Genomic DNA, 26,453 nt, shown 5'->3' on the forward strand with positions numbered 1-26,453 from the left:
AGACCTATTGGTGTCGATCCTTTGAAGAAAAAATGCTCCGAATTCAGTCGTCAGTTTGGCGTGTTTGATATTTTGATGAACATAATGCTGCAAGCAGCTGTTTACTGTGACTCGAAACAATTTCCTTTGTCGCTGCTGCTGCCGTCTATGAAGTCCTTGTAATATAAACTGATGCGAGCTCTCTATCTCTCTCATCAGGAAATCTCCCTTTTCCTTGAATAACTGGAAATCAGCTGGGCCTCTTGTAGATCTCCTCTTCCTCTCAGCTCTCCTTTTGTACGTTCTAACAACTCTGATTTCCTCCATCGCTCTCGAAGGGTGGTCGGCAGACATAAACGGAATAAAATGTTTGCGTTTTCAAACGCAAACGTGTGGATGGGCAAATACGATTAAAAAACGTGACGTCATCCTTCTCCATACGAGAACACCAAAACAGCATTTTGAAAAAAAAAATTTTCTTTGGGGATACGATTTCTTGGCTGAAGGCTGGGGAAAGGTGTATGGTCTAGTGCTGTCCTACTAAGTTATTTATTGGCTTGTTTTTTGTTTTATCAGTCTACGTGGCGCAGATTCAAGGACCGTGCAGCTTACCTACAGTATCGCAAACGAAAATGGGCAGCAGGTTAGAAGATAACGACCAACCTAGAGTGCTTAACCTGAGCATATTTCAATTCTGTTTCATCTAGCTTTGCGTGCGGGGAGTATGAAAAATAAATAAAATAAATCACTTTATTTAAGTGTCAATGTATTAGCGCAGAGCACTAATTGGCGACACTTTCCAGATCAATTTGGAATTTAGAAATGTTTGTTTTTGAGGAGAGAGGAAAACCGGAGTACCCGGAGAAAAACCTCTCGGAGCAAGGACGAGAACCAACAACAAACTCAACCCACATATGACGGCCAGTCCGGGAATCGAACCCGGCCACACTGGTGGGAGGCGAGTGCTCTCACCACTGTGCCATCCCTGCTCCCCCGTATCATATGCACTCAATTGCTCCTGCATCCTGTTGGGGAATGATGCCATGACAAATGGGCATGATGTGTTCCTTTCAGGAAACACTTTCTGGTATTATAATGATAACTCCCAAGGAAGACTTCCTTATTTATTTATTTATTTATTTATTCATTTATTTATTTAGTTAGTTAGTTAGTTAGTTATTTATTCATTTATTTATTTATTTTAATGAAGTTTATTCAAGAAAACAAGAACATATGCTCTCACAGTCACATACAAAACTTGCACATACTATTTCATTAAACTACATAGATATCTTATAATAAACAGAGGAGAGCTTTTCATACCGAAGGAACTTTTTCATTTGACCCTTGGAATTTAGTATTAATTTCTTTGCACAATGGTCTTGTTCTTGACAAAATTAAAAACCTGACCAAGGTTAGGAGTTTTTTGCTCAAATCGCTTCCGAAATATATGTCGCCTCCCAAGGAGAATGAATTAGTTGAACATGTTGCTTTTTTTGTCTGCAGGGTTATAACCACACAGTATACTTAGAACATCTAGTGTATAGCAGTAGCCACTCTGATGATTCCACCCAACTAATAACTTTAACCAAAGAATCGTTAATGAACAAGCAGTCAACCAACATATGAGATATTGTTTAAACTAAATTACAGCGTATAGAAAAGTGGAGAATTTACAACTTTCATCATATGTAGCCTGCTGCCATAAGGTAAAATGTTATGGATTATCTTGTACTGGAAGACTTCATTTTACAAGAATGCTGTAAATGAGCACGAAATGCTGTTCAAACTCTTGCCTCGTGTTGACTTTGACTAAATATTGAGTTATCATTTATCCTCAATACAGGTGTCATTGCGATATCGTGGATTATGAGCTGTAAAATATCCATGGTACGGAAACAGCTGAGGGAAACAAGAAAACTACAGCTTAGACGATTTAAAATACGAGCAAAGGTAACTAACTTCTTGTCATTTTTTTATCAGCAACTCAGGTATTCGAATAAAGCAACAAACGCCTACTACTACCATGATCAGTACACATCTGTTGTTCACCGGCTGGGTGATTCCTATATGGAAGAACTGTGCCCTCGGTCTTGATTACTGCGACCGAGGGCACAGTTTTTCTCTAAGCTGATGAATAACATTTTTATTGGAATAAATGTGATTGAGTGTTTTAAGCCTGGGCCCAGTTGCTCGAAGCATGGTTAGCGCTAACCCGGGCTAAATACCATGACAACCTATAGGTTTTAATACCTCTTAACCAATGGTTAGCGCTAACCATGCTTCGAGCAACTCAGCCCTGGTGAATAAATGAGAATGTTGTATTATTCAGTAAGTGACACAGGCATACGCGGAAAAAGAATCTGATTGCTCCAATCAGGAGTCGAGCCTAAGACCTTCTGATTACTAATTCCGATACTATACCACTGAGCTACAGGAGACTCGTGAGAGCTAAGGCCGATTAAAAATTACTCCAAGCTACAACGTGCAAGTAAAGAACCTTATATTCTACATGTACTCCGTAAACGTAAACTTCTGTGATTCTGTCGACATTGTGTCAAATGTAATGACAACTTCTTCCTGTTAAATGGAAGCAGTTTATAATCCATTCCACCGCGAGTTACATGCTTTAATCAGGTCCCAGAAGAGAATGGGTGGTAAAACAGCCACTCGGCTCTTGAGCGACGTTAATATATGCGGTGTGAGTCTGGTAGAGACCGTGGTAACATCTGGTAACATTTATTTTTATTCATAATGTAACCTGTTAGTTTAGTATTCTCGCCATCTTAATGACCATCACATCTTGTAGGAATTTAGAGACAACTGGCCTCGTGTCAAGAATTCCAGAAGGGTAATCATTCATATACCATCTCTAGGTAAGCGCTGGTGTTCCTTGGTTTATAACAAAGAGGGTAAAATTAATTATTGAATGCTGATTGGTCGAAACAGAGGGCGTTTTTCTTAATTTTCCTTTCACTGAGGGCAAAATTACTCACTCCTGATCGGTCGAGCGATCGGTCGACTTCTTTCAGGTTTTTTGGAGTTTGACTTTTGAAGCCGGATTGTTTGTGCCGAAAATACTTGGAAATACGCGTGAGATTAATCCTTAATTCTATTCGGCCCCACGCGATTACATCAGTACATGTAATTCATTGTATGACGATGACGAGTAAATCCATGTTATATTTTGCGTGAAAATCTGTATTGATATCGGGTTTTAACGTGAAATTTACCGGTGTCCCCGCGAAAGCGATGTCTGAGTAATAACTATGACTACAGAAAGACTTTACTGATGACATAATTACTATCCAGATCTGGGTAGTAATTCTGATTGGTTGAAGCAAGATTCCCACGTAGTGCGCGTGCTTTCTTTTGTGTCTCATTGAAGATGTTTCCAACTAATTATATATAAACGACTGCTAGAAGAAATTACACCCCAAAGACTGGAAAAAGTGAAATACACTCCAGTTTAGCAATCAGTAGGTGGTTTTCCCGTCAGCGAACAAAGAGTAACAATTCTTTTATCTGTATCGTTGAGGTATTTTGTTGCAAATGAATTTGTTACATAACCGGCTACACTTACCGTTTTCCCAAAAAAAGTCAAAAGACCGAAGAACAACGGAGCGATCGATGCTATCCCTTCAAACGAGAAAAGAACAAGAAGCATAGTCTTAAATTTCTTTTTTTTTTTTTTGTGAATAATTATATTGGTTATAAAAGCAATATATAATTATAAGAACCTTCCCAGAATCCTTTGCACCGGACAAATCGCAAATGCCAAATAACTGCCAATGAGGATGCCACACTTCATGGAAATATCACTCATATCAAATTTATTTTGATGACGTAATCAGCCACGTGACCACGCTCAAGCACTTGCCTGAACTTAGTGCGAAAAAGGACATGTATCAATTCGAAAATAATGTAGTCAGAAAGAGATTGGTGTGAGGTTTATACAAAACGCAAAAGACAAAAACTGAAATTTAGGAGCACTAAGTCGACAGGTATGCAAATATTTGGTATGTGTAGATGTTTATTTGAAGTAATGTATCTTCCATAACATTGTTACCGTGGTTACGTCATCGGTAACGTGACCAAGACGCTCGGAATTTTTCGAGGGTTTTGTGAAACTACATTAAGCCCAATGAAAGAGCGACTGGTAGGTCGCAGGTTGTAGATCTTTTAGTAAAAACATTTAAAAGGGGCTTATATTTTTTAATGACAAAATAAGCAGGAGATCAAATCATACAAATCCATTCAATTTCTCCTGTTAAGCGACTTATCAAGTTAAACATAAAAGTAAGAAATAACAATGTTAGCTTTTGCTAATGGCATCGACGGTTTCCTTCCATTCTGACTCCTTGAAGGCTAGAATAGATCTAATTTTTCTATTTGTGGTACCCTGAAAACGAGCGAAGGAAATTGATAACAAGAGCCTGGGCGACATTCCTGGACCAAAACGAGGCTATTAGTGGTCTGAGCAGGAGTTGAACCCGGGACCTCTGTATTTCAAGTCCGACACCCCAACCACTCGGGCATGCTGCCTCTCTTTTGATATACTACGTCGTTGTAAAAAAGTTCGGCAAACTAGGATATTTCAACAGGAAGCCTATAAGAATTTAATGACAAGTTACTTCTGGGCTTTTTTTAAAAGCCAAAACATCGACACACTTAAAAACGAGGGACACCTTTACTGCGCCTTTAATTAACACATGGACTCTGAACTTCAACTGCAACTAACGAGTTGTGTGTTTTGCTGCTGTCAATCGTAATTGCAGCGACAACCGGCTCACCGCAAAAAATACAGAAATCAACAAACTGGAACGAAATTGGTTGAATCTTGAACTTCAGAGTCTGCATGTTATTGAAAGGCCCAGTAATTCAGTAAATTGGAGGATATTTCAGTTATTCCAATGTTCTAGTGGTCGTTTAATTTCTAGACTGTTCACAATCCCCCTATTTTTCCGTGGGATTCTCGAGACTGGTACGCTTCGATGTTGCTGCCGCCATCTTGGTTTGTAAAAGCGAGCGCGATCTGGGGAGAGCGTCTAATTTACCGAGGGGAGCGGGAGTGGGGGTTAGTCGCCGCCTCCGAACTCCGCTCCCCTCCCCTCGGTAGTTTAGACGCTCTCCCCAGGTCGCTCTCGCTTTTACAAACCAAGATGGCGGCGGTTCCATCGAAGCGTACCAGTCTCGAGAATCCCACGGAAAAATAGGGGGACTGTGAGCAGTCTATTCAATTTCCGTCCGTGATCTTGAAAACCACAAACGGTCATTATAGGATAGATGGATAGATAGTTTATTCACCTTAAAAACTTGCAGCCAAGAACTGAATTGCGATAAGGTTTATAAATGCAAAATTGCAATCGTGCTAAATTGTAACTAATTAAAGGGCTTTACAAATAAATAAAAAGGAGATGATCTAATATAATTTTGCATTCATAAACCGTATAGAATCACAAATTCAAGCATACGTCAAATTCCTATATACAATAAGAAAACAAAATTATATCTAGTTCTCAACTACTGTAAACAAAACCTAAAAGAAAACTATTCTTGCGTCTTTCAGTTTTACACTTCGGACGAATGAAAGTTCTTTGTTCTCACAGATGGTAGCTTGGTTGGTATTTACTTGGAAGAAGATTGTGAAGACTGTGAGATTGATTTGCACATATTTCATCGAATAACTTTGCTGCAATTGCCTTGTTGCCTCTCTTCTATCATACAGTGTTAAAAGTCCAGACAGCTCTAGAGCCCTAGCATACGATAGCTCGGGGTAAATAATCTTCATAGCGCACAGTCTTTCTAGGTCTTCGCTTAGATAACTTGGTAAGGCGCGATGAAAAACAGGGCTGCCGTACTCCAGAATAGAGCGAATGCATGTAATGTAAAATAAAAGAAGCTCTCTTGTGGCAGCATGCGATTTCTTAAGCTGTCTTAGGAAATATAATCTTGTTGAGACCTTTCTTACTAATTCTGACACATGGACATTCCACTTTAAATCATTGCTTATATTGAGTCCTAATAATTTCACACTGTTCTCAGTCTCTAGGGTCTGACGGTTAACCCAGATAGGATCAAATTCTGGTTCGCCGGTTTTTTGCGAAGCTAATCCTAAGCTCTTTGCATTTTGTTTCGTTTAGCTGAAAACCGTTATCCCTTGCTTGTATTGCGAGGTCGTCTACCATTTGCTGAATACAGCTCTCTCGGCCTTTAACTATCACCTCAGAGAATGTGGTATCATCCACATATTTCCACTTATCTGCCTCCCCTGCTTTCAAATCATTAATCACTATTAAGAATAGCCACGGTCCAAGCTTTGTCCCCTGTGGAACACGGGCCGAAATGTAACGCCATTCGGAGAAGCAATCCTGGGCCAGTTTAACTCTCTGTCTCCTATCCGATAAGAAGTCAACAATCCAGCATAATATGTGGTTCGGAATATCATAATCTGAGAGTTTACGCACTACGATATTATGAGATATGGTGAGATACGCGCGTCACGCAGTAAATTGTTTCAATCAATCAGAGTTACTGGCAATTACGTCATCAGTACAGTATTTTCTGCAATCGTTACTCAGACGTTGCTCTCGTGGGGAGACCAGTGCCACGGCGTAACGACGTCTGTTTACTCTGGCTGTTCTCGTGCAAGCTTGTTAGGTGCTTATCTGGCTGCTTCAGTAAATTCTCCAATCTAACGACTTCTTTTGCGGAACTAACCTAATGAAAGAGCTAGTCAGCGTTAACAATTCTAATAATAAGTCAAGGCACCACGCCATTTTTAAAGTCTTCACTGTTGCCATACACCGTATTCACAAATGGCGGATGCGCGGGAAAAAACTGGAACTAGGCATCAAAACGAGGCGTTTTAGGATAAACAAAAAATAATTTGCCTGCGGGTACAAGCTCACAGAGAGACTATTTAGCTGATAAGCTCTTAAACAGCAAGTTTTTCAGATCGCTGGTTTTATTTCGAACGCGGAGAGAGGTCTAGTGTTTCTTGATTTGTTTCTTGTAGCAATCCCAAATGCAAAATAGACAATCACGGAATCACGGTTAGAGTTTTTGTTCGTGAAGGATTCAACTTTCGAGCGCAGATGGATAGAGATACTACCGAAGTTTGTTTGGCATGTCTTTCGGAATCTGAAGGTAAGATAGGTCTTGAAGGAAACAAAATGAACATACAAAAGGATGCATTTCTAACGAAAGTTGCGTGATCAACTTCGTATCGGACGTTCCGAGGGCAAGAGAGACTACAACCATTTGTCTAAACCGCTATAACACCATGCAAGAAAAAAAAAGACGAAGACGACAACGAAAAGACGTGAAGGATGTGGAGAGAAAGGGCTGGACGAATAATTTAAAAAGAAGCAACAGGTGAACCAAGACTTGTCTGTTTCGATTCATTTATACTGTAGCCGTACTGTAAACAACAAGCAGAGAATGCAGTCCCCTCAAAATTCATAATTTGTTAAATCAATCAAGTCATCAAAATCCAACTGTTTAATAATGGAACAAGCTCAGAAGGAACATTTCTTCCCTTAATGAGAAAATTGTATTCTGTGAAACAGGGACTAGAGAACACAGCATTGTCGCTTTTTAACCGGCATTTCGGTTGAAATCATTAAAGATTTGCATACTTAATTAGGTAATTTGTCAGAATTAGATTATCGTCCTTCGCTTTACAATGGGTTCTTAAACTTGCCATTCCTTGTAATGCAGTTACAATATAACGCATTTGAGAGTGACATTCCTGAATTTCCTTCAAGATCGTTTTCTTAAAATTGATACCTTACTTCCAGTAGTTTCTATTGACTTTGGTAACTGCCACATTTTCAATGACTTGCATGAATCTTAGCCAATCTTGCGATGCATGATATCTTTTTTATTTCGGGGGAAAAGCGCCTAAAATGAACCGAAATATCTAAGTCTTGGCTCACATATTGCTTTCTTAGTAAAACTTTTCTTTCAGTAGCTTCCCTCCACCTCCTTAGAGCTGTTCACAATAGTAGGAGTCGGTTTTTGTAGCTTTTGTGATCGGAACTTCCGAGTAGTAATCACCACGCAACCCTCTTTGGAACTGCGTTCGTTTGTAGATTCATTTTCTTTACCTCGAAACCTGTTTTAATTCCCTTTCCAAAAAATACATTCATTTGAATAAACCTTTGTGGCTCCTGCTAGAGTGAAGATCTTTCTAACAACTTTTCATATTTACTGTAGACATTACACTCGAAGGTTTGAAACAAACAATCTAACTCAGTTTTTTCCCGTGAGTGTCTAGTTTGCATTTGAGATTGCTACAAGAAGCCAACCAATAAATAATAAACACTAGAACTTGAACTCGTTCGGACTAAGTGATCAGAAAAACTCAATTTTTAGAAACTCAGCACTTATCGACCCTCTAGAAGCTTATATTCGCTGGAATTTTTTTTGTTTATCCTAAAACGCCTCGTTTTGATAAGTAGTGCCAGTCTTTTCCGCGCGTGTCTGCCATTTGTGAATACGGTGTATTGGTTGAGACATTTGCCGATACTCCTTACAAACCTACCTTTGAGTTTGCCTGCAACTTGTTATGATTGTATATTGGAACTGAATAGAGACAGCCTACTCTTTGATTTTAATTTTATTTCAGTGGGAACATTTGCATACAGTTATCCTCATATAGAGGAGTGTTGTGTTTTGCAGGATATGCCCAGCACATCAGAGATGAACTCAGTGAAATAAACATTCTTCAAAATCTTCAGATGGCCAGATTGTGTGACATAGTTGGTAGGTTCACTAAGTGTGCTTCTGATGCTTGCGTCCCAAGTTACAGGATCTCAACAGGGTTAACTGTCAGCCCCGTCAAACAGGCTAAAATTTAACCGTCAACCGTCAAAAAAGCTAGAAGCTTATTATTAGCCGTCGGCTGGTGATCCCGGACTTCTGGCTCTCATAGAATCGTTTTAACTGGTTAACCAGTTTCCATGTTCCCAAATGTACTAACACTGTCCTCTTTTCAACATAACTGATTTGCGTTTAAACTGACATCAACTAACATCCCCCTGGAAGTACTCCTGGTTTCAAAATATCAATAATTTACTACAACCCCCAGATCACAGTTGTTCATATTAAAAAAACACAAAAGTTAATATTAACTTTAACTCACGGAAGAAATGTCCCCTTGATAACCATCAACCATCAGAAGCCCTATAATTTGACCGTCAACTTTCAAAATCGGTAAAATTTAACCGTCAACCGTCAAAGCTTCCCCCCATTGAGACCCTCAAGTAAACATGCCTGTTTCAAATAAATGAATGGCTTTCTTCTTATGATTTACTTTCCTTTAGACCCTAAAGTTGAAGTTATTTATGTTAGCCCTGTTGAGCTGAATGATGAAGTCTACCAGTATTACTCCAAACTTCTCGGGATGAAAGCACAGAGACTGCGTAGAGATGAAGCTGGAAACGGAGATGATGACGGTGATGATGAAGAAGGAGAGGATATTGAAAATCGCTACAAGATCATCGTACCAGACGCTGTAGAAAGGTTTCCGGTAAGTCTGATGCTGGATAATAAGGCACGCCAGCTGGGATGTGCGCCCAATTTGATTTACTGTCGTTTTCATGTACTGGTTTAATATCTGTCTCTAGACACTTTTTTGACTCGTAAAGAAAGTGAAAACCTGCAGTTTGCATCTGTTTAAACATAGTTTGTAAAAGTTTTAGTTTCTTAAGGTGATTCCACTGAAAAAGAAGGAGTATTTAAATTTGTCTAAGACTTGGTCCAGTTCATGACTATGTTAAAAGCATTACAAAAATGCAATAAAAAATGGGGGTCACCGTGCTCGTTTTTGTGCAACCTGGATGGCTATTATAGTAAATAGATGACCCACGAGGTTTATATTAGGAACGCTAGTAATCAGAAAAGGGAACTATCATTTCTAGAAAAATTAATTTCTTGCATTAAAATATCGAAGCAGTTCTACAAAATTTACTTTAATCTTACACAACAAACTATTTTAATTGAACTGGAATAAAGATTATGAAAGAAATTAAAGATTTTGCTGCGTGTGCACGTAAGGCACTACCTAAATACGTGCTTTTTAAAGCATTCAAATAAAAATATCTCAAAGTAGAGTATTAAACTTTTCTTTAAATCGCGATATATAGTGGTCAACCGTATGACATTTATATTAATGCATTAAAAAATGGGGGTCACCGTGCTCGTTTAGAAGAAAAGGAGCATTTATTTTTCTGCCGAGCTTAACCTCAAGGAAATACCGTAATGTTGTGCGTGCGCGCTCGGGTTTTATGATGCCCTGCGGGTATCGACCGCGATGCCATACGATTTCAGGGTTTGGATGCCATCTTGGACTGGCACAGGTGGCCTCGATCTCATGTGATTATTGGTAGCCATAATGATTGAGCATTACAACTGCCCACTGTTTGCAGGCTCACAGAATAAGCCTCCTTTCTTATTGATAAGCATAGCTGATTTGTGATTACGGAATCTTATCTTAAAAGCGGTAGATGTGGAGCCGACATATTGGAGATTGCACTTGTTACAAGAGGCTAACATCGATAACAACTTGGGAATTACAGCTGTTAAGAAGGCACTAGATTCTCGTACAGATAAGTTTCCGTCAACCGATTGCATTTTACAAGCTGAAGAAATTTGTCTTGAGGTCAATAACTTCCCATTTTCAGACCTCAATTTCGTGCAAAAACATGGTACAGCAATGGGGCCTAAAAATGCATGCAGTTATGCTGATTTTGCGATGGATATTATCGATGAGAAAGCCAAATTTGGGGGCCCAATTAAACCGATGTTGTGGTGGTGTTATAGGGATGACATTTTTGAGCTTTGGACACATGGCCCCTCTAAACTTACGGAGTTTACAGATTACATTAATTCGCTGTATCCCACGATCAAGTTTGAATTAGTTTACTCCGAGAAAAGTTTGAGCGTCCTTGACCTCATGCTACACCTTGAGGAAGGGTACATTTCCACGGATATATACGCCAAACCCACTGATAGCCACCTTTACTTGCTTTTTTCTAGCTCACTGTAAAAGAGCTATTCCCTTTGGGGTTGCCCTTAGAGTTAAGCGAAATTGTTCCAACGAAAGAATGCTTAATAAAAGATGCATCGAATTCAAGGGTTATCTGAAACATCACAGTTACAACACGGAACTAGTTGACAGGCAATTTGAAAGGGCCCATGAAATTGAGAGGTCGGAAATTCTGAAGAAAAAGGAGAAGACTAACAAAAAAGTCTTCCCTTTGGTATTAGATTTCAATCCCTTGTTTCCAGATGTTGGAAAAATCATTAGGAAACATTTGCATATTCTCAAATCTTCGCCCCACCCCAGGGAGATATTTACACCTAAGTCTATTTTTCCCGCTTTCTGCCGCACTAAAAATTTGAAAGAGCTTCTTGCGCCTTCAAAGTGTAAACCAGTTAATTATTCCAACGGCGACAAGTCAGAAAATGGCTGTTTCAAATGTGGAAAGAAATGCGACCTTTGCAAAAACTTTCTTATTGAGGCTCCTAGTTTTAAGAGTTTCGCCACGGGACGGGAATACCATTTAACCCAGAAAGTAGGTTGCTCCTCTGAAAACGTGATTTATTTGGCCCCTTGTAACAAGTGCAATCTCCAATATGTCGGCTCCACATCTACCGCTTTTAAGATAAGATTCCGTAATCACAAATCAGCTATGCTTACCAATAAGAAAACCTGTGAGCTTGCGATACCGAACATAGTATTTCCGATATTAAGTTTATTGTTATCGATAAGATCATTAATTCTAGAAGCCCGTTACATTTAGAACAATTGCTGCTCACCAGGGAAGCTTATTGGACGGCACAGCTTTTCACCTTTTATCCACATGGCCTAAACAAAAGGCGTGAATTTAAATCCAACAAAAGAATCCACTATAGCAACTGATTCACCATGGCATGTACGTTTGGACTATTACAGCTACTGTTAATTATCATGATTCTTGTTAGTTAGTTAATATTTATCCTTTTCTATTGTTTACCTTCATTATTTTAGTTGCGATTACGCGTTAATAGTCACCTTTTTCTTAAGTTAGTCATTAGGCTTTGTTGTCTTACGTAATCGGACTTACACGTGCTATCTAGGCAATACTACTCTTGTATATGTGCAGCTTCCACTAGCCCTTTTGATTCGTTTTTAATTTTTATCCTGTGAAACACAGCTTTTTGCAATCAAACAAGTGAACTATTTTGCTATCCTGTGAGCGTTTGTTATCGTTTGTTATTGCATGTATTTCGAAACTAGGGTATAGCGTTCTTCTTTTCTTTGTTTATCCACTAGACTCACAACATGTGCCTCTCGTCCATCTTGAAGTACAGTCCGCGAACGGTAAAAAGGTATGGTTAGCCAAGCTGCTTTGAACGTTTATCTTGCTTTCTAACAAACAAATGGAGTAGCTTGCGTAAAATCGGTTCTGTCACCAGTATAAAAGGGTCACAGAATTGACTGGATTAGTTAGCTTAGTGTCCTCAGGTGGCTTGTACTAATATCTTCATCTGTTCTTTTTTTCCCAACTTCTCAGATTAAAAAATTTAATTAAAGGTCGAGAAGCGTACATAGTTCCTGGCGTACTTCACAAGGACGACATCTACGTGGCCGATCTACTTGGTGAGCGTGAACAAGTTTCTCCTGGTGCTAAGTATAGTTGGTGTTACGTTATAATAATATGGTGTCACTCTTACACTGTTGTTCGTTTATTAGACATCCCAGTCCTGAGTCCTGAACCTGAAGTAGCCACACTTTACTCTACCAAGTCAGGCTCCAAGAGGATCTTTCTTAGCGCCAAGGTTCAAATTCCACCTGGGCACTTTGACATTTACAGCCTTCCGCAGGTAAGTTTATGAACAATGAACATTTTATAAGCTTCATTCGGTGTGAAGATTTTCGCAGTTATAGCTTGCTTTCAAGGAACGGCAAGTTCACACCTTTTATGATCTACCATTGAAATAAATTAAAAGTAACTTTACTGGCTGATGTACTTTTAGTTATTGCCTGATATGCCGGCTGGCACCATGTTGGCTGATACAACCTTCTTTAGCTCATAATAGTTAGTTTCCGATATTCAAGGATTTAGTTTGAGCCAAACTTGAACGTGTGAAATAACACCTGAACTTGAAAAAATGTATGGATATCCAGTGGGAGATGTTGGGACATTTGACACGTTTTCACCAACGAACAGCCTTCTCTGTGATCTTAGGCAAGCTGAATCACTTCATCAATTTAAGCAACTACTTGATCTCCATTTTATATAAGCGTGAGACACGGTTTTCAGGTCAAGTTTTCTTTAGGATTTAGAATTGTTGTTTCGGACAAGTCGACAAACTGGGTATTGTATCACCATTTTAAACACAGCGTCAATTACATCCTAATTCGACAATGTCTGTTGAAAGTAAGATCAATACAAACTCACCAAATCGCGATTTACATTTGCCACAAGCTTTCTGGAAGACCTTTTGTGCTGTTTCGTGATACTTCTTTCTTGGTCAACGATTTCAACCAAAATAATTTTGTTTCACTCTATTAAATGCGGGGCGGGGATAGGTGAAGACGGAACTCACCACATGTGTAAATGTTCGCGATTTAACAGTATGTCACATAAGCGGTTTAAAAAGAGCTTTTAAACTTGGCTACTGTAGAGAACTGTTTTCCATTGGAAGCATCATTGCACGAAATTATGAGAATAGATTACTTATTATTATTATTATTATTATTATTATTATTATTATTATTATTATTATTGTTATTATTATTATTATTATTATTATTATTATTATTAATTTCATTATTATTATATAGTAAGTACTGCAAGTAAATTTGTTAGTATGCGAATAAAATCTCGATTTGATCAAACTAGGCGCGCAAGGTGCTGTCGGGCAGCTGTCATTCTGCAACCACGAGGTCTTCGAGCAGCGTTTGACGGTCTTGCGAGCAAGAGTTTGCGTTTCGCCGTCCTCTAGCAGCATTTCGAGTTCTTTCTAGCAGTGTTTCAAGGTCTTGCAACCACCAGTTCGCATTTTGCCATCATTTAGCGGCATTTCAACCACGAGTTCGCGTTTTGCCATCTTCTAGCAGAGTGTCAATGTCTTGCAACCACGAAGTCACGTTTCGCCATCTTCTGCATCTTTAGCGGCCTTTCAAACCACGAGTTCACATAATTATACATACAATACGTTGCTGTTTCACAAAACAAAACTGTATGACTGTAATAGATTTCAATGTCAAATTTACAGAGAAATATGCTAACCAGTTACATGGACGTTAACTTCAATAAATATTCAAACGTTTTTTTTTTTTTTTTAACATTCGTATGCACAGTATTTATATCCAGTAAAAACCATATACAGGTGTTAAACAGATCTTCTAGTGAAAACTATTACTAGTTATTTGATAGGTTGTTTCTTAATTGTTTTCAGCTACACGAGAGTCTTGCTAAGTTAGTGACCGAGAACCTCCACGTCAAAAGATGGCTCTTTAAGATGGACAACGAGTTCGATGGTAGAGGAACAGGTTAGCCAAACTGATTTCATGATCTACAGCATCTTTGTTCGAATGCTCTGTACTGATCCATCAGCCAAATGTTTCCTTGCCTTTGCAGCATACTGCGACGTTACACCAAACTTGAAGTGTTACTCGTGGGCTCTGAAGGAGTGCCAGCGGTATGGTGAGAAATGGAGCAAAAAGTGGGCCCACGAGCCCACCCTTATCAGAGTATCAGCAGAAGTACCCGAGATAATGGCCCACCATGCTATCCCTGTTAACAGTGAACTGTACACAACGTGGGACAAATTTCTGCAAGATTTTCTTAAAAGAGGTAAACAAATTGTCTCCAAGGCAAATATACACTTTAATAATTATAGATCACATTAATTAGACTTTTATACAAAGGAAAACAAACGCTCATTAGTCATAACGATTTTTGCCGCCTCTTTCTATTTGGTTTTCAAACAGCCAAACAATGAAATTGGTGCATGTGCAGTATAAAATTTCGTCCTACGGGTGGCTCTGTACAAAAAAATATTTATTTTGTAGAAAGAATTTATTAATTTATTGTTAGGGACTCCTAGTATATTGAACACTGTTTTAGGACTATGTGATTAAAGTCTTAAAGTATCACCCGTTCTAACTTCCTTTTGTTTATTTTTAATTGGCTGAATTTCTGTTGTTGCTATTTACGAAACCGTTAGAGAGTGAAAATATGTTCACAAGTAGACAGTAAGAAATGTTTCATTTTTAGGTGGGGTTATAGAAGCTTGTCCTCCATCTGATAGTGTAACAGCTTTGTGTGTTGATGTTTTGATTGAACCGAGTGGAGAATCAACCATTTTGTCTATGGGAGATCAAGTAGGTGAACATTGTATTAACATTGGTATTGGCACGTGTGAGCATGCTCTTTAGTTATATAAATACCATGTCCCTAATAATCTGATTTCCACAGATTCACGCCGCGTCACGTTTCAGATGCTGGGGCTACTCAGTTCCCCAGACCTCCGTGGATCCTTCGGTCCTCTGTGAGGCCTCTGAAGCTGTGGCTAACGCCTGTAAACTGCGTGGTATAGTGGGATATTTCTCGATTGACTTTGTGACATTTATTGACCCAAAATCGGTAAGTTGTGTCTGCAAAGTGTACCTTCGTTCACGCACGAGTCATTATTTCGTTCCTTCGTGATAATTAGTACATGTATACAGAGTATTAAGTACAATTCATTAATTCTCCAACATTCTGTGGAAATCGGATATGAGTAGGCTAAAGATAGTAGTAAATTACTTTGCAACAAGATGACCTAAATAGTCTTGATACTTAGAGAACAGTCTCAAAATGGTTCTTTTCGTTCGTCTTACTAGCTGTCAGGTGAGCAACGTTTGAGAAGTAGATCTATCATTATGGGGCTGAGTGATCAGCATCGGCTGTCCACAAAGCTCGTGACTGTAAACCTCTTCCAATAGTGCCGGTCCCGGGCAGCTTGCGTCAGCTTACTTGGGGTTATATTCGTTCATAGGACTTGTTTAACACCTTGTTTTCTTGTTTTTAAGTAAGCGGACTAATAAGGCGTGAGTTAAATTCGCGTTGCTTGTTGTTTCTGCTACAGCTGGATCAGGTGGTGTGGGCGGTGGATCTGAAGCTCAGGTACAGTGACAGCATGGCCATGACAAAACTCATGCTCTACGTATCCGCTGGACACTTCGATCCCTGTCTCTCGCTTTTTGTTGTACCAGTGAAAAAGAAACGCGAAGAAAGCGGCAGACGACGGAGAAGGAGGACTACAGAAGAAGACGAGGTGTGTAGTTGCGTTACCTGACAGTTTCACTGAGAAACCGTTTCAACTTCTCCCATGTACGTTTCTATTCTTTCTTCTTTTCTTTTCTTTTCTTTTCTTTCTTTCTTTTTTTTTTTTGGTGGGGGGGGGGGGGGGGTCGGTGGGGTGGAGCTCCGATCATAGAGGGGTTGAGGTTTATGTAACAGATTATTATCTGTTCCTTTTCTATGAACCGCCACCATATACCAGTTCACCTTACGTACCATAGCCTACTTCCTGATTAAAAAAATGTTACGCAAATGAGCATACTACACCGTGTTCGTAGCCATATTCCACAAGGTACTGCTTTCTCCATCAGCTGTTGATTTCTCAATTAATTCATGCATGTGGAGTGTGGGCTCTGCGTCGGCGTCCGAGAGGTCATGGGTTCGAATCTCGTTCAAGCGTAAATTTTTTTCAGACTTTTATTTCGCAACTGTACGAAGACAGTTCCGATGCTCATTCATGGTTACTACAGGTTAAATGACTGCAGTGGGATCGGTGATATTTCATTCATGTTTTGAGTTTAAAGTATTTTTCACAAAAAATGAGTTTCTCAGAACTGATGGTAAAGTCCATAAAGCTGAATGTTTAATGAGAGAGTTCTATTCTATTGTATAAGACAGTACTTAGTTTACCTTCACCGATTGGTGACCGCGAGCGCAATATTCGTTGTATGGAGGGAACCTGTGCAAAATTCTGAGTCGACAGTCATTTAGACGGTGCTATACGGCTTTTAAAGGGCTTCGTGGTTAAACAGGTGAGGCATTCGAAGGGAACAGTTTCTTATACGATCAAATAGAACTCCTGTGGACCCTGTGATGAGTACCGGGATCGTTGAAGCCAGGAAACATGTATATATGGTTCTAGATAGCGTTTGGATCCGTAGGGGATCCCCTTATGTAGTACAATTCAGATAAAAGCTGTTGAGCTTTTTTGCAACGCTGTTCGTTGGGCAATTTTTCTTAAGTGAAACTTATTGCGTTGGGTTGTTATTATATTTTGTAGCCGCCGCCAAATCCGAACCGTTACGCCATTCTTAGCACCAGGCTCCTGCACAGTAATCTGAGTGTGATACACTACAGCGTCTTCTTTCAGATGTGCCGTGCTCATGGCATTGGTTTTGACATGAAAGTAAGTACTCCTTTCTGCATCACTGTAACAAATAGCCAACAGATTATTTTTTAATGAATTCAGATTAGCCGTTTAAGGCGGACAAGGTTGCCGAGTGGTCTACGCAGAACAGAGTCAAACTCAATAGCGACAAGTGTAAGGAGCTCAGGATATCTTTTGCAAAAGATGAGCCCCAGTTTGCGTCTATCGTAGTAGATGGTAAAGAACTAGAGAGGGTGACTAGTGCTAAACTACTGGGTTTGACCATATCGAGCAACCTTACGTGGAACGAACATATTAGTGACGTCATAAAGAAAGCGTCAAAGCGTCTGTATTTCTTAGTGCAGTTAAAGAGATCAAGAGTTCCTCGGCAGGACATGTCCACCTTTTACACTGCTTGTATACGCTCTGTTCTTACGTACGCAGCGCCTGTCTGTTTTTTACGCCCTGCCAAAGTACCTAAAAGACGAGTTGGTGCGTGTCGAAAAGCGGGCCATGTCTATAATATGCTCAGGACTACCCTACCAGGAGGCCATCGAACTAGTGAACATTGTCCCCATTGCAGATTTCATCACGGGGCTATGCACTAATGCTTTTGACACCATTATTAAGGACCCAGAACACCGTCTGAACTGGTTAATACCATTTAGTGGACCGTCACGTTACACTCTAAGGTGCAACAGGCGTTTTACCGTACCCAAATGCAAGACAGATCGTTTTAGAAATAGTTTTATTATTAGATCCTGTATTGATAATGTATATATATAGATTCTTAGTTTCCCTTTTTATCATATTTTTTATATCTTTATTTATTGTACCTAGTTTTATACGTACTTTTTATCGATTTTATTAATTGTAAATACGCAATTCAGCCTTCGGGCTGCCATGTATTGATTATTAAACTATCTATCTATCTATCTATCTAAGGTGGCTCCATAGGGTTTTCACTTAAAATATTGCTGGCGCTATGCTGCACATCGAAACCCATTTTTCTCTTGATTTCGTTCTACCAATCAGTTCACTGAAATCCCCCAAATTGTGACTGATGTTCAAGAACAAATCTGTGTACTCGAACCTTCGCTGATAAAATATTGCCTTTAAGTCTTGAGTTAAAACCACTTAAGGTAGCTCTGTGCCATTTCTTCAGTTTTCGCTGGTTGTGATATATATTTTTCATGATTTTCTGTTTTGTTTTGTTTTTTTCAGCCCTGTGAAAAAATCTGGGTTTAAAAACAGTTTCGAGTACCTAAGGCCTGGGGCAAACGTCGAAACTTAGTCGAATCTAATTTGTCGAACCTATTAATTTTGAAATAGGCTCATGAATGGTGTGATGTTCGCCGCAATTAAGTTCGAGTCAGATTAATTGGTTCAACTCCAGCATATGTTCGACTTACCAAGTCGCATAATGCGACAGTGGTTCAGCGTTTCAGCAAACGCCGTTCTAAACGCGCGCTGAACTCAATTCATAAATCATGCAAATTACAAAATAATTGATTCAAATATGATGGACTGCGCAAACGTTACAAAAATACTGACACCCCCATCTGCCAAACGCTACCCCCCCCCCCCCCACCCCCTGACGACCATACGTTGTACAAAGACAATTTCGCGACCAGGAATGGCAAGCTATCGAAAATCATTGCTGATTGATCGCACAGCGTGATCGAGATGTGTCTTTCGTGTTTCATGAACACCAAATATAAATGCTTGAAATGCGAATTGCCCATTTGCAATAAATGCTCAGAGCTGTATGTAATGCGAGTCTTCTCTTTCTATTTTTCAAAGAAAGGCCCGACGAGCACTGTATTTCGGCATTTTGCTAGCAAGTCCTAGTAGTAACTAGCTGCGCATCGAGTGAATACCACGAGGACATGTACTTATTCCCGTGTTTTAATGAAGTGCGACTTGTAAATTAGGATCAACGCAAGTTCGACATTTGCTACCACGCTGGAATTAAGTCGACTCCTTGTCGAACATATTTTTAATGAATTCGACGCGACTTAGATTCGACGTTTGCCCCAGGCCTAAGTCCTTATGCTTTGCTAAAAACACCGTTACAACTGGTAAACCACGTTTCCATGGCAAACCAGCGGATGATACATCTGTTGATTCCTTCACTCCTAGCTAGTTTCAAAACGGGTTTGTCCAAATTTTGCGCGGTAAAATTTCGCTTTTTTGGTGTAAAGAAGAGAGAAACTCCAAAGCATCTCCTCGTAAAGTCAAAACAAATTCTGCACAAATTTTGGCTAATTTCTGATATTTTCTTCTTTGCCATTTATTGCAGTTGTCCATGTACGCTCTCATTCAGCTGTAGCAACGCACGCAGTGCCACCGTTTTGGCGCCTTATTGACTTTAATGTGACAGTCCTATGGTCAATATGTTTTTATTCCAACTTTCCCCTTCTTTTTTCAATTGTTACCTTTTCGTTGAGTCTTAGTCCTCAAATGTGTCCACCGAGGAGTTATACCCTTGCCGAGTTTTAAACTTTGGACGCCATTTTGAAGGGGTGGGAAAAAAATTTCAATTTCTCCACGCGCGATCCTAACCATTTACACCCGTGCGCGTGTAAGGCACAATTTTTTTCTAGAAATTGATTTTTTGGCACAACACGTGGGGACAAGCCCATAAAGCAAAATGGCGTCTCGTTACGGGGACCTCCATTTCTGATTATAGTTCCTGGCTCATTTCCTCTTTGTTGCGTTGTTTACACTTTTTTAGGAAAAAGCTGGAACAATTTTCACGTTGGTCGACAGTTCAAAGCGAGAGCATTTAGGAATGTTGTGAGTTTACTTGACACGAGATCTTAATCTTTTAATCTATTATTAAATAACGAATCCAAGTTTTAATTTTTGCAACAAACACATATTTCCCCGGATTGTTCAGATTTTAAAAATTATTCGAAACTTGACTCAATGGTGTTACAAAGCCACTCGTGCGAATTCTACCGTTTCTTTCTTTTTTTTTTTTTTTTTTTTTTGTTAATTTTTTTATTTTAGTGTTATGAGTGATGATCTGCAAGGCTCTCTGTCCACATTTGCCCGTAACCTGTCAGTCATCCACCAAGAAATATCAGCACCCAACATGCAGGGGGAGAGCAACTTTCAGGTAAGGGACACAATTGAGTATTGAGTATAACTTGTGTTTCTTCTCTGTCTGTTTGAATTAACTCTGTGGTTGGTTGCAAAAATATGCCATCCTCTGAGACAAATAAAAGCAACACCCATTCAACTGTGCTTTTTCCATTCTTTTCCCTAAAATTTGGGAGGTTACCGCTTGTCCTCATTGTACACTGAAATATTATACCTAGTTTGCAACCATCTTCGCAAGAAATAGGATTTTACATGAGGCATTCCAGTTGTTAATCAATAGTGCATTGTAGACCGGCACACCCCAGTCACAACAAGATGAGAACACTATTTTATCTTTTTTTTCTTGTATACAACATGGCAACTTAGGTTCCTGAATCTACGGCACATAAGGTCACATGCCTCGTAATGAAAGTACGTTGGCCTTCCTTATCAGCGGCACGGGTGGACCGCATAAAATAGACTTTTTTTGGATGATCTGTAGATTCGGGTGAGAAAATGAAAACAAAAATAGATAAAGATTACTGCTTTGTGTCAAAAAAAAGTATGGGTTTTACCTACTGTTTAGAAGCCTTAGTTTAAATTATTGTAATGTTGTTGTGCTCATTTATTTTCCTAATTCGATGATTAGCCTGCCATTGATGATATTGACTCTATCTTGGGAACAACGGAAGAGAATAAGCAGAACCCTGAAACTCCACCCACCAAGTCACCTCAGCTACACGCACCACGACCCAAAGAAATGCAACGAATCCTCCAAGAACACCAACAACAAATGCACACCATTGAAAAAGACAAGAAAGAAATGGAGGAAGAAAAAGAAAAGCAGAGGATAGCAGAGGAGCACAGAAGATCATGTCAGGTGGAAGGGAGGGTACAAACTGGCCAAAGCAGCGCTCCTCCTCCATCTCCTGCGGCTGCCATGTCGCCAGTAGGTTCAATAGGCCTTCTTGAAGAGACGCCAGTTGTTGCTGGGCCCCTCTCTGTTGTCAGTTGTGGCTCAAATGTAGTAAGTCTAGGTGAACCACTTCATGCTTCTTCTGAGTTCAATGTCCCTGAAGGGAGTGATCAAGTTATCGAGGATTCAACCCCTTCCGCAGGGGAAATTTTGGATGACAATAAAAGTATACCCAAGTCAAGATCAAAAGTCCAAGCGAAAGCAAGAGCTTCGTCTCTGAGAAGCGCACCCCAATTAAAGAACCAAAATAGAACACCATCCCCCAGTGAAGGTAATAAGAAGAAAAGGACCTCATCAGCCAAAGATTAAACCCAAAACCCGTCTGCCGATTTGCTGATTTCAGTCAAATAATGTTACAGATTGTATTTTTTTTTTATACAGATTAAGTTATGAAGTGAGATATTCTGTTAATTGCTTATTTCCATACGGCAAAATGACTTAATGTGTTGGTTAAGAAACTGTGACATTTAGTGACACGAATAAAGACAATTTTAAAATATGAATTTGTTCTGCTGCTTAAAACAATATAAACCTAATCTACCAACATCTTGTCAAATTTTCAGCGCAACTTACTTCAGAAATTCAGATGTGAACTTTTAGGAGTAAAAACCCACCACGGAAATTTGGCTTATAGATTTGTTGATAGGCAAAGATCTTTAAGGCCGGTTTACACGCTACGATATGTCGGCCCGACAAATCGTACGTGTATTTTGATCCCCAATTTCGATTTGAATTTTGTCTGACGTGGCAGTTTCCTTGAGAGTCTTGGCCCAATTTGATGAAAATCTGTTGCGCTACAACAAAAAACATTTTCTGAATCGGTTCGACTCAGTTTCATTTCACGGATCGGCCGTAAATCGGGTGTCAAAATGCACGTACGATTCGTGCTACGACACTTTCGGGCCGACTTGCAACATCTAGGTCGTAAAAGATGTTTCATTCATCAAAGGAGGAGGCCAAGAAAGTGGAAAAGGTGTCATTCGGGGGATAAACTGGAAAGAAAATACATTGAGTCCCGTTTATATGATCTGATGTGGAACTTGAACAACTAGGTGTGAACGTCGAGCTTACAAAGTTTCATATCATGAAATTGGTAAAATAGTAAATGGCAGCTGTTGCCCAAAGCTTGTCAGTCACCAACGCTTTAGTTTGCCGTTTTTTGTTTCGTTTTTTGTTTTTTGAATTTGTGGTGGGTACAGCGTAGATTGGATGATTTCACTTTGTTTCGAGGAACTTAGAACCGTAGCAATCCACTAACAGACCTCGGCCTCAACATATATTCGTGTATTTCTGTACTGCCTCCTTGTGCAGGGCCTTTCCAGACTCGTACCCAGTCGCTATTTACGTGTTTTGTGGGGTGAGAAGATTGGACACGAGGATGGATTGAGGCGCGCGGGGTGTCATGGGAAGAGGCGAAGGAAAAATAGCGACTGGCAGATTTCGTTTGACATATCCTTGCAATCGTGCGTGGAACCGTGCAGTGTTCTTTTTCAAGAAAACGGAGTAATTTTAGACCTTTTTTGCATTCAAATTTCACTGCGGGTTCTAGTTTGGTATTTAACGAGCTAAAGCGTTCGTCCGATGAGTGATTTCTTTTTTGTTTGCTTGTAATGTCGTGCTGCCGTAATGGCTTCTTTGCAGGAACATTCGCGGGAAGACGATGCGGGTGATTTGGACAGTTCTTTCAGTGAATTGTGGATCGAAGGTTAGTATCACAGTCATAATTCGTCTTTCCGCGAATATTCCGGCGAAGAAGCCATTACGGCAGCACGACATTACAAGCTAGCAAAAAAGAAAGCACTCTTCGGACGAACGCCATATTAGATCGAAATCTGCCTATCTATTTTTACTTCGCCTCTTCCCATGACACCCCGCGCGCCTCAATCCATCATCGTATCAACAACAACAACAACAACAACAACAATTTATTATGAGAAAAGACAAATAACATTATTACATACCCACAATTAGCAAGGGCTATTCGAGGTGGGTAGCATTTACAGTTGTTTGCACGCTCAAAAGGAACAGAAAATTAACAGCACAAAAATAGAAATGGTTCATTAAACAAAGAGAAAGAGAATTAAATCTTCTTACCCCACAAAACAAGTAAATAGCGACTGGGTGCGAGTCTGGTACTCCTTGAAAATCACACGATTACAGATCGATAAAAATGGCAAAACTTGGGTCCAACGAGGGAACTTGCAGGGTAGTTTTTTCCACTGAATTAGACCTGCTGCTTCCATCAAAAGGGCACTGTTATTATGGTTCGGTTATCGTTCGTTAAAAGAAGCCGTAGCGAGGTGAAAGCACTTGGTCGCGGCCATGAATGATTACAGTTTTTCAACCAAACAAATCCGATCAAGTTCTTAGCTTTTGACACAATCTCTTGCTGTTTTCTTGTAGCTGTAGCACTTGATTTCCAAGTATTTTTGGCACAAACAATCCGGCTTAAAAAGTCAAACTCCAAAGAACCTGAAGAAAGTCGTTGTTGCGGCAGAAAATGAAGAAAGCAACAAAATGTAGAAATGGCGTTCTCAGCCAATCAGGAACAAGTATTTTCGCAGCTTGACCAATCAGGAGTAAGTAATTTTGCCCTCGTTGAAAGGTAAATTAAGAAAAAGTTCCCTCTGTTTCGACCAATCAGCATTCAGTAATTTTGTCCTCTATGTTATAAGGTTAATAATCAAGCTGTTTTACCCCCTCCCCCTCCCCCACACTTACACACACACTCGCACGCACACCGCTTCCCCTTGGCAGGGTAATGTAAGCAACCTGTGTGGCAAAAAGTGTGACTACATACAGGTAGGCTCCAAACAACTTGAATAATACTCCTTACATCAAAGAAAATTGTGCTAATTACTTATCAATTTTAAGGACAGGTTTTGGTTTTTGTGCCTTGTTGCTAAAGCGAGCTGTTCAGCTGTAATCATGCAAGGTCACTTGATCATCTTGATGATCATCTCGTCCTACTTAATTTATTGCCCCCGTTTCTGGGCCAAAACCCGAGGAGGTGTATTCTCCAGAAGGGAAAGGTACCAGAAAAAATCTCGATTTTCTTGACCTGGTATGATATGGCCGCGTCAGCTGAGTCACTATTTGAAGGCCTTTTTAGTATCTTCAAAAATAGTATACAACGTGGCATTTTCCCCAGTAATTGGAAGATTGGAGAGGTAGTCCCGGTATTTAAGAAGGGGACTAAATCAGACTGCGCCAACTACCGACCACTGACTATGCTTAATTTAAATAGCAAAATATTGGAGAGCATTGTTTGTGATTCCTTAGATTATCACCTTGTAACAAATGAACTTATACACTCAAATCAGTGGGGTTTCAAGAAAGGTGTCTCCACCGGATCACTACTTTTGTATTTGACTGAAACATGGAAAAAGGCAATTGATGATGGCTACAGAGTTGGAGTTTTATTTGTTGACTTCAAGAAGGCGTTCGACACCGTCGACCATGCCATCCTAAAAGATAAATTGTCCGATGTAGGTGTGTCTGGTGTGTTCCATGAGTGGATCGCAAGCTACCTTCATGAAAGATTCCAATATGTTACTTTTAACGGTGTACGATCAAAGCTACAACAAATTGATATCGGTGTTCCCCAAGGTGCTTTACTGGGTCCCAGACTCTTTACTATATATGTCAAGACTTACCAAACTCGTCCGATACTGGGTGCATTCATATGTTTGCAGTTGACACCACAATTTATTACCTTGGGAAAGGAGTCGAAGAAATCATTGATGCGTTAAACCTAATATTAAACGACTTCAAAGTGTGGTGCTGTAAAAATCACCTGACTGTTCACACTGGTAAGACCGTGGCAATGTTGATTTCCAGTCAAATCTTGGTTGGACCAATGAGACCTCTAATGTTCGGAAAACTCTCACATTTACTTCACCACCAAATCCACTTGCTTGGGTGTTGAAATTGATTATAAACTGAACTGGAAACCGCAAGTTAAAGCCCTGCACTATAAGTTTGGAGGAAAGCTGAAATTCCTTAAAAAGCTCAAAGCCCTACCCTCAGGTGTACTAGAAGAAATATATTTTAAAGGGATTGTCCCAAGCATCACGTACTGCATAGTTATTTGGGAGTCCTGTTCACCATCTACATTTAATGAATTGGAACATTTACACTTGAAAGCAGCCAAACTAATTCATAAACTGCCCAGCGAAACTCCTGACTCTGACGTCCTTGACCTAGTTAAATGGAAATCATTAGGCTATATTTACAAACGTAGACTCGCTTCTATAATGTATCAAGTTTATCATAATAGTTTACCTGATCAACTTACTGCCTTTTTCACAAAACGCAACATTGATAGTAATCATAACCTAAGGCGTATTAATGACTTTCCGTATGTACGGTGTAAGAGTGATCTTGGTAGGAATAGTGCAAGGTACAGAGGGCCCATTGTCTGGAATTTGCTGCCTAAAGCCACCAAGGATGCTTCCTCCCTACAGCTTTTTAAACAAAAACTTAGACAGGCCTCAAGGACATTAGATCGCATTCAATTCGAAAAGGAGGCCTGTGTGATAACATCCAAGCAAACGGATTTTTTATATTTCTAAGTTCTTGAAATTTCTTTACTTTTTCTTTAGAATTGTCCATATATTTAAGCAGTCTTTTTAGTTCCTGGCAGGTCCACACCAGCCTTTGGGTTGCCACAAACCGACCTGCCTTAACAAAAATTATATGTATGTATGTATGTATGTATGTATGTATGTATGTATGTATGTACCTCGGCCCACAAATAAACAACGAAACGCTCGCAAAGGATCTACGACACGCTCGCAAAGGATTAACGACACGCTTGAAAAGCCACAAGTGTATCCTTCCTCCATGTAAACAGCCCATCAGGGGTTGTGATTTGAGGAGGTTATCAGTTCAGTTACGTTGCTTTTAAGTCTCAACAGAAAAATGGGATGCCATCATTGAAAGGGTGCAGTTCTCATGTGAGCTGTTGATTGAAAGTGAT

General features: G+C 39.7%; 1 protein-coding gene across 3 annotated transcripts in view; it reads left to right on the forward strand.

The window, feature by feature from the left end:
* Positions 1-21,971, forward strand: part of LOC146477087 (IQ domain-containing protein H-like) — an 86,671-nt gene extending 64,700 nt beyond the window's left edge. For 2 of the 3 annotated variants that reach the window (XM_085114087.1, XM_085114088.1), the window contains 17 exons: positions 556-622; positions 1,826-1,932; positions 2,789-2,855; positions 8,665-8,748; positions 9,309-9,514; positions 12,302-12,357; positions 12,543-12,628; positions 12,722-12,852; positions 14,434-14,527; positions 14,616-14,831; positions 15,255-15,361; positions 15,456-15,623; positions 16,108-16,296; positions 17,323-17,448; positions 20,147-20,208; positions 20,425-20,533; positions 21,146-21,971. In XM_085114087.1, the coding sequence (XP_084970213.1) occupies positions 556-622; positions 1,826-1,932; positions 2,789-2,855; positions 8,665-8,748; positions 9,309-9,514; positions 12,302-12,357; positions 12,543-12,628; positions 12,722-12,852; positions 14,434-14,527; positions 14,616-14,831; positions 15,255-15,361; positions 15,456-15,623; positions 16,108-16,296; positions 17,323-17,448; positions 20,147-20,208; positions 20,425-20,533; positions 21,146-21,781 (2,511 nt within the window). In that variant the 3' untranslated portion in view covers positions 21,782-21,971. Of the gene's footprint in view, positions 1-555; positions 623-1,825; positions 1,933-2,788; positions 2,856-8,664; positions 8,749-9,308; positions 9,515-12,301; positions 12,358-12,542; positions 12,629-12,721; positions 12,853-14,433; positions 14,528-14,615; positions 14,832-15,254; positions 15,362-15,455; positions 15,624-16,107; positions 16,297-17,322; positions 17,526-18,354; positions 18,649-20,146; positions 20,209-20,424; positions 20,534-21,145 lie in introns of those variants that run through there. The other variant, XM_085114089.1, reaches the window with a different exon arrangement.
* Positions 21,972-26,453: the final 4,482 nt, after the last annotated feature.

This window comes from Pavona decussata, unplaced genomic scaffold (genome assembly GCF_977016875.1).
Source record: "Pavona decussata unplaced genomic scaffold, jaPavDecu1.1 SCAFFOLD_72, whole genome shotgun sequence".
NCBI classification, from domain to species: Eukaryota; Metazoa; Cnidaria; class Anthozoa; order Scleractinia; family Agariciidae; genus Pavona; species Pavona decussata.